This window comes from Acanthisitta chloris, unplaced genomic scaffold (assembly GCF_000695815.1).
Source record: "Acanthisitta chloris isolate BGI_N310 unplaced genomic scaffold, ASM69581v1 scaffold20573, whole genome shotgun sequence".
Taxonomy (NCBI): domain Eukaryota; kingdom Metazoa; phylum Chordata; class Aves; order Passeriformes; family Acanthisittidae; genus Acanthisitta; species Acanthisitta chloris.
The window spans coordinates 1-8,429 of NW_008663499.1; the positions used below are offsets into that span (position 1 = coordinate 1).

The 8,429-nt window shown below is 46.8% G+C and overlaps 1 protein-coding gene across 1 annotated transcript in view; it reads right to left on the reverse strand.

The window, feature by feature from the left end:
• Positions 1-171: 171 nt before the first annotated feature.
• Positions 172-8,429, reverse strand: part of LOC103798742 (arginine-glutamic acid dipeptide repeats protein-like) — a gene marked incomplete at both ends in the record, with an annotated part of 36,813 nt that continues 28,555 nt past the window's right edge. The window contains 6 exons of the mRNA XM_009071023.1: positions 172-423; positions 1,319-1,432; positions 3,215-3,376; positions 4,485-4,684; positions 5,381-5,473; positions 7,565-7,727. Of these exons, the coding sequence (XP_009069271.1) occupies positions 172-423; positions 1,319-1,432; positions 3,215-3,376; positions 4,485-4,684; positions 5,381-5,473; positions 7,565-7,727 (984 nt within the window). The remainder of the gene's footprint in view (positions 424-1,318; positions 1,433-3,214; positions 3,377-4,484; positions 4,685-5,380; positions 5,474-7,564; positions 7,728-8,429) is intronic.

The following is an 8,429-nucleotide window of genomic DNA, read 5'->3' on the forward strand; positions in this document are numbered from 1 at the left end:
GGGGAGCCTCTGTGGGTGCAGAGCAGGAGCCTGCTGTATGTGGGAGTGAGGAGGAGGGGGGGCAGGAGCCTGGGGCTGGCTGGAGGGTTGGGATGCTGGCGGGGAGACCTGTGCTGGGGGTGATGCAGCGCTGGACGCCGCTGGCAGCGACGCTGGTAACTGGGGCGGTACCAAAGCAGGAGGAGCCTGGGCAGAGCCACTCTGTGCCTGCAGCACCTGGGGCTGTGCCTGCAGCACTTGCTGCTGGGCAGATGAATCTGAGTCGCTCTCATTGTCCTGGGGGCTGGGGATGCTGGGGGAGGTGCTCCGGTTGTCCTGGTCGATGTCCTTGGGATCGCTGCTCCCTTCGTCGTTGACGCTGCGGCTGTCAGAGCTCTCACCTTCACCCTCACCCTCCGAGGGGGAGTTTGGCCTGCTGATCTCCTGCAGGGACAGGGGGAACAGTGACCACTGAGTGCAGGAAAGCTGCCCCGAGGACACCAGCACTGTGCCAGAGGATGGCACATATCCCACAACGCAGGGATCACCCTCTGAACATCACAGGGCTCAACCAGCACAGGCAGCACCAATATCCACAGGGAGGGTGTAAAGACAATGGAGCCTTTTAGCAGTGGAGGCTCCTTTTAGTAGTGCCCAGTGGCAATGGGAATAAGATGAATTATAGGATGTTCTGCTTGAACATGATGAAACATTTTTTCACTAGGAGGGTGACCAAGCAATGGAAAAGATTTGTCCCGTGAGGCTGTGAACTCTCCACTTTGGAGACATTCAAAAGCCATCTGGACATGTCTTGGGCAGTCAGCCCTAGGTGGCCCTGCTAGAGCACAGAGGGTGGATTAGATAACCTCTAGATCCCATCCCACCCTAACCATTCCGGGATTCTGTGATATGGAAAGCTCAAGCCCAAAATCCCCAAATCCTGAGCTCAGAGTGATCCTGCTCAGGTACACAGAGACATCCCTAAAGTATTTCAACTGAGCTTTGATACCATTAAATTAGAAGACCACCACTGGAGTTCTCTTAACTTGCCACAGAAGAAGAAAAAAACAATTTCAATTTAAACAAAAATTGGGGGACGAGGGTGGAAAATAATCCAAGTGTACTCCTATATGGTTGATACTGATATTAGAACAACCTCTGGACTTACCCCGTATCACTCCACTGTTTCCAACAGCAGGAACACATTACAACACTGCCTGCTTTCCAGCCACAGATTAAGTTACAATTTGCTGTGGCTTAAATTGATTTCATGTTTTTGGTTTGTTACCAGATTTGCACCCCCTCCCCCTCTTCAAACCATTCTGTGGGAGGAACTCACTTGAGTTTTGGATTTTTTGGCATTGGACCTGTCAGGTTCCTCTGTGTCAGACGCTGCCTTTTCCCGCTGCCTCTTGGAGTTCTTGAGAGGAGAAGACACCTCTTCTTTTATCTTCTGCCACAAAGGAAGCAGAACATAAGAGTTACCAATGATGCAAATGCAGAAAGAAATTGAGTGTATGTCAGGAATACCACACTGAATACAAGAAGAGCTCCTGTGGAACAGGAGAACTCAGCAAAAGTTGAGGTAGTCAGTATCTAACAACAATCCAACAGGCATCAAACTAGCAGGAAAAGTGAATAAAGCATTCCTCACATTTAAAACAGGCCCAGGTCCATAAGGAACAAGATCAACTGGCCCAGATCACTCTCCTAACAGAGACCAACACCAGTTCTGAACAGAGGATGGAGCAAGAATTTCTGTGGGAGTCAGGCACAGGATAAATCTCTTTCTACTACATTAAAGTCTTGCTTTACTCCTGATATTTTGAGAGGAATATTTTTAGATCCCCTCAAGTACAGGGCTACCAGTGAATAGCTATTATAAGATTACTACCTTCTTTCATGGCCTGGAACATCATATCACATAATTACCTAACCTAACTTCAAATTTTGCCAAGTTCTCAGTTTTATAATGTGAAAATTTGCTCCATACTCCAGTTTTGACTTCTTTACTTTTAACATTTATTTTTAACTTGTTACTTTTCAATGCACACTACTTAATCACAAGCCTTCCTGCTTCATGTGCCTTTGTTTCTTCAGCACTCTCTTGGAAAGGCATTTATTTAACCAGGCTAAACTGTCAGCTTGCTTTGAAAAAAACCAAGCAAATACACCTCCAGAAAAACAGGGACAGAAGTAGCCTCAATTACTGCATATTCATATTCCTTTGTAAACAAAGATTAAGTACTGCTTAAAAAAAAAAATCCCCAAAACTGTCTACTTGTCTCAAATACAACATTTCTGATCTGCATTACTTCTCTGAGCTTAATGCTTGCATTTGCATCCGAAATGGAAGGATTAATTTATCTTGAGAGCAGGAAGGTTATGCGGGGCTACTTGAGTGGTTTGATCACTACACATCCCCCTCGGTACAGGAACAAAGCAGCACTCAGCTGCACCAGCACACTTCTTGCTTATCCACACAAGTAGGAATTTCTAGGTCACAGAGAGATTCCAAGGCATCCTACGGCATCTCGGTCTGTAGCAAGAGTGGTTCTGCTGGTATCAAGTGCTTCTTTGGGGCTGTGAACCACCAACAGAGGTTCACAGGACTAGGGCAGTGCTCATCCCCCTGGACTGGGCACTGGGGAGGTCCCAGCTCAGTGCTGTGCTCAGCTTTGGGCACTCACTGCCCAAAGGCCATTGAGGCACTGGAGCGAGTCCAGCCAAGAGCAACGAGGGCAGCAAAGGGCTGGAGCACATGGGGAAGGGCTGAGGGAGTTGGGGTTGGTTAGCCTGGAAAAGAGGCTCAGGGGTGACCTCATGGCTCTCTCCAACTCCCTGACAGGGTTGGAGAGAGGTGGAGGATGTGTGTCCTGCCATGGCTGCAGGGAGAGGACTAGAGGGAATAGCCTTGAGCTGAGACAGGGGAGAGGCAGAGGAGAGATCAGGAATATTTTTTCACAGTTACTGTGGTCAGGCACTAGAATATTGCCCAGGGAGGTGATGGGAGTCACCATCCCTGGAAGTGTTTAAGAGGCACCTGAACCTGGCACTGGATCTGATTCAGGGTTTAGGGGTTACAGCAATGACAGGTTAACGGTTGGACTTGATGATCTTAGAGGTCTCCTCCAACCTTGATGACTCTATAATTCTCATCTATGTGTCTTGTGTATCTCACTGAGAGGCTTTAGGTGTTTAGTGCTCACAGGAAAGAGGACTGGGGCAATGTTACCTTGGTGGATTTCTTGACAGACTCAGCTTTGCTGTCATTGCTGGAGGTGCTGGCGGCGCTGGGCGAGTTGCGGCCGCTGGAGCGAATGTCCTCGTTGATGGGGGAGGCTCTACCATCAGGGCTGGCTGGCTGCTTCTTACGACCACTGCGTAGTGTAGACATCTAGGGTTGAGGGAAACAAAGGGTAGCCAAGTCAGCATTTGTCCAACCTCTCTCAATTTTACTGCCTTACAGCAGCAGGAGCATGGATGGAGCACTAAGAGAACAAAAAACCAGGAGCATTTCATGTGACACTTTCTCCTTGAAAGCTAAACTGGACTCAAAAGGAGACAAATCCTTAATCTGTCTACTCAGAAACATTAAGTGCTGGTTATATTTAGTAGTGTCTGTTAGAAATGACATTAGAAAGATGTTCCAATACACATGCACACACACTGCAAGTCTGTACACCCACACAGTGAATGAGGGAGGAAGGACCTCCCTGATCCATCAAAAACTGTCTGTTGGCTCTCAAGACCAGGTTTTAACTCCCCAGTTCAAAAAGGGACCACAGTAGAGTATATATCAATATTTAAGGCTGTTTCTTTCCCAATTTGGCAGTTCTCTGCATGACTGGCTACCATAAAAGCAACAGAGCCAACATAACCCAAGACATTTCACATATCACAAGGTATTTAGAATCAATGGTCGTATCACCGTGATCAGAAAGACAGAGGGAGGGCAAGGAGAAGAAATCTATCTGCTGCTTTCAATCAGCCAAACCCAAATCAAAGCTCAAATTAGCCAGAGCTGCTGTCAGAGCTCTCACACTGATGTGCTCACAGGAAGACTCTCAGCGTTTCACCCCAAGCAACAACCCAGGGACAGAGCACACCAACCACAGAGCAAAGCAGAGCTCTCTGTAGGGAAGAGATTTGAGCTCCAGTAATATGAGGAGACCACATGAACAGCATCTAATTTTTTTAAACTCTTCCCAAGGGCTTAGCAGTGACAGGATCCAGCTGGAAGGAGGATGTGTACTAGTACAAACTCTGTAACACACTGTCAAGTGCCCCTTTATCACGACAGTCCACTGCCAGTCCTTAAAAACATGGAAACAGGTTTGACTAGAGCTTGCAGAAGAGACATTTCAGCTCCTTTTTCCACAGAAACCTCAACCTCAGCAAATTTCACCCACACACACACACATACAGCAGCAGGTTAGATGTTTAAGTGCCTCTCCCACCTCCTGTGGACTGAAGCAGCTGCAAAGTGAGAGGGTGAAACCTACCGAGCCTCGACTCCGCCGTGTCCTCATGCTATGCTTCCCACTGAGGCCATCATCTTCCTCTTTGACAGGCTTAAACATAAAGGGTGGGGGGTCCACAGGCTTCTCGATGGGGGGCAGCTCTCCGTATTTCTTGAAGTGAATGCGACAATCCGTGCACAGCAAGATGTTCTCTCGCCCGCCGTGGTGCCAGTCCTTGGAGGCTTGGGGCAGGGAAAGCAACAGCTCAGAAACACACAGAGCACCAGACCCTCAGCACAAACACAAGGAATAGTTCAAAGAGCAAGAGTTGGAAATGTAGCTGCTTCTCTATGGGCAAGGAAGCTGGAGAAGTTCCTGGAATATTTTGCCCTATTCAATTTACAAACTAGTCGTTCACTTAAGCGACTACAATTTTGAGCTCAAGGCAGAAGCCTTATCTGCTCTACCTGGTGGCTTGCAGGCAGCTGTTGTTCTCCACTTCTGTGGTTTCTGCAAGAGCAGTGAGCTATGAACTCTCACTTCCTTCCCCATTTTGGGGCTCACACTTGGCATGCCCAAACGTCAGACAACCTTCAGGAACAGTCCCAGAAACTCCCCCCCAGGAGTAGATTTGGTGCAGCACAAAGAAGTTCTGTGTGTGTGACTGCCACAGCCCAACACTGATTCAGTAGATCACAAATTGATTACACAGATTATGGATTATGTAGATTTATTCCTGTATAAATGTCTACCTCAGGGTTCTCCTTTGTCACTGCAACGTTAATTTGCAATGGCAAAGCCTGATTAAGTCTGCAAGGAATGCTGCATATGTTAGCTGGTTCCACCCCACATTTTTCTGAACAGCTGTACCAGCACACAAACTGAGCAGGGAGCAGCAGAAGGGAGAAGAGAAGCCCAGCAGGGACCTGGGCACATACTGGTTGTGAAGCAGTGGCGACAGGCGTAGCCCTTCAGCTCCTGTTCACTGTCCTCACTGTCAAAGTCATCTTCACTGGCCGAGCTCAGGTCCACTGGGGAAGGAAAGAAAAGGAAAAAGGAACATCAACACTCAGCAGGATTTTCTATTTCCTCCTACTTGGCTGAAATAACCATTAATGAAAACAGTTTGTGACTTCCTACGACCACCTTGGCATTATTTCTGATTCTGCACACTAAGCACCTCACTGGCCTACAGGTTAAAGGAGGATTCCAGCAATGTGCCAAGGGATACAACTCACAGAACTTCTGCCTCAGTACACAGTACTTTCCCAGTTGAGCTGTCACTCCAATGTCATTTAAATTCTCTCTGAGAGGTTGTGTTCCAAAATCACCATATTCCAGAGAAAGGAGGTTTGTCTCCACAACCTGATCAAACTTAAAATCAAATATTCTATACTTAAAACCTACTTGACTAGACACTGTGGTGGCTCTTCTGTTTTTCACTTTGTTTCTACCCCAGCTGAGGACTGCTGTCATGCTCTGTTAGACTCTGGCTATATTTAACCCAGGAGATGTGTTTGTGGGTGGAACAATCAATGCTTCCATATAATGGACCTGTCTGAGAAACATGTGACCCTTTGGGATGAGAGGTACCACAAGGATACTACCAGATTTGCAATCCTCAGAGTTTAAACCCTTGGGAAAGTCACGTTTCAAAGAGGAGGGGATGGAAAGGTCCTTTTTCCTTTGTGGGAAGCAGTACAGAACAAATTTGCTGATTACACATCTGGGAGCTAAAAAGCATCATCTAAACCACTGAAAAATCTGCAGACACCACAAAAACTGTGTCTTATCTCATCTTGTAAAACAAGTCAAGAGTAAATCCTTTCTTTTAGAGCACTCCGCATTTTTCTAGCACCACCACTATAAATCCACCCTGTAACAGGTCTGTAATTTGTCAGCAGCAGAAAACCCTCTGGCTTCGTTAGTCCAAATCTTTAATTACCAGTCCCTCATGCAGTAAGTTTTCTAAAGGTTCCAGAGGATGTTTAGTAGGTGCAGGTTACAGCCTATGGATTATAGATTATGGATTCTACAGCACTTGCCATCAGCATTTGTCAGCAACTCGTTACCCTTCAAATTAACACAGGGTCCCATTTAATAGCAGGAGCTGCTACCACTGCCATAATTCCTACATTAATTCGTGCAGGTGTTTAAACCCTGACTGCAAAACTGACCTCAGGCTAGGACTTGAATTCTTTCACTAAATTGATTTTTATTCTCATCCTGCAGCCGGATCCATATGGATAGAACCTTCCAGCCACAAGTGCTCCGACGTGATGAGTATCTTGGATGGAGCTGCAGAGCACAGATCCTCACTTCTCATGCACACAGAAATCAGCAATAAATCCTATCAATTCAGCCAGGAAAAGCTAATTACTTTTCTTACTGCCTCCCTGTTACCCTCTCCAGAATTCTGTCCAGCTTGCTCACCACATCCTCTCTCTCCCCCACATCATTAAATCTGCCAATTTTTGCCTTCCACACAGTCCCTTTTCCTTACAAGGCAAGGGAAATGTGCTGGGTTTAGTCCCCAGAGAGACTTAAACCTCACAGGGTAACATAAGCCTTTTACACGTGGATAAAAGTTTGTGTCTCCATATGGACCCTGTGGATCACAACCCTTTGCAACACAGACCATGTCACTGGTTTGGGGAATTAGTCTGTTTAGACACTTTTGCTCCAGGCAAGGCCAGTGTTCTTCCAAGACACCCTAAGATACACTACTGGCTGTAGCACAAAGTCTGAGGGTCAGCAGAAGCCACTGGTCACCCAGTAAGGATGGAAGGAACTTCCAGAGGGATGGAGAACTTCCTTTTTTGCATGTTTTCTAATTCCCATCATTGTAATAAGCCTGGCGAAAATACACCAAAAAAAGAGTAGGGAAATTCAACACCAGGGCAGTATTTCCATCCTTCCAGGATGCTTTTATGTTTCAGAACTGCACAAAGCACTTGGTGATCAAAGACACCTTCCACATTCCAACATAATCGTGCAGGAACGGGGAGAGGGCAACTGCCTGAACTCCATTTCCTTGCTTCATTCCCCTGAAGCACCAGTACATTACTGTTGCTCCCTGCATTTAAACCAAGAGAAATGCATTGCTCTTAGCTTCCACTTACAGAATTCACTGGAGGGGGGTCTGGAGGGAGTGTTGACTGGAGTGGAAGCAGTTCTGGTTTTAATTCTCCGGAACACAGCCTGTCTGCGGTGCCTACGGTGGGCTCGAGAGCTTGCTGCTTCAGGGGTTTTCTTCCAATAGTAATAGAAGGTGATTAGTTCTCCCTGCAAATACAGAAGGAGTATGTTAGAGGGGCATGCAGATCTGCCTTGTCAGCTTTCTTCCTCCCTTGTGCTCTCTGTTTGTTTTGCTGGGAAGAATCACCATGTGTTTCAGCCACACAAAAGAATTAGTTAGGTAAGGCAGGGGGAAAAAAAAAAAGAGAAAATCCTCATTGGTTTGGGTTTGCTTTTGCAGAGGAGGAAAAGAAGTCAATAAATGCTTTTTCAATGCTCCTCCAGAAAGGGAAGAGGTTGGGAAGCACAAATGCTGGCTCCACCTGGATGCTGCTGGTGCCAGGGATTCGGAAGAGGGTGCCCTTGCCTCGCTGTCAGCATCCTGTGACACCTCTGCTCGGCACAGGTACAACCTCTGAGCTGTCAGAACCTGTAACTCTCCTGGATTGACTTGAACCAACCCTGCCATTTTCAGCCCTACATTCCCCACACAGCTCTTTTTCCACACTCCTGTTTTCAGCAGCTGAAAGTCAGAGCAGAAACGTGTTCGACAACAAGTCTACAACTGTAACACGAAGTGACTACAGCAAACCGTGGTTTAATTTGAATATATATACCCACATCTAAATTAATTAAGCAGTTAAAAGAGCACACCTAGAGAAATGAGGGATAATTTCACAGCATAATGAATCTGGCTTGCATTCAAACAGGGGAGCAGCTGCCACTCACCCCGACGGATGCAATGCTGAA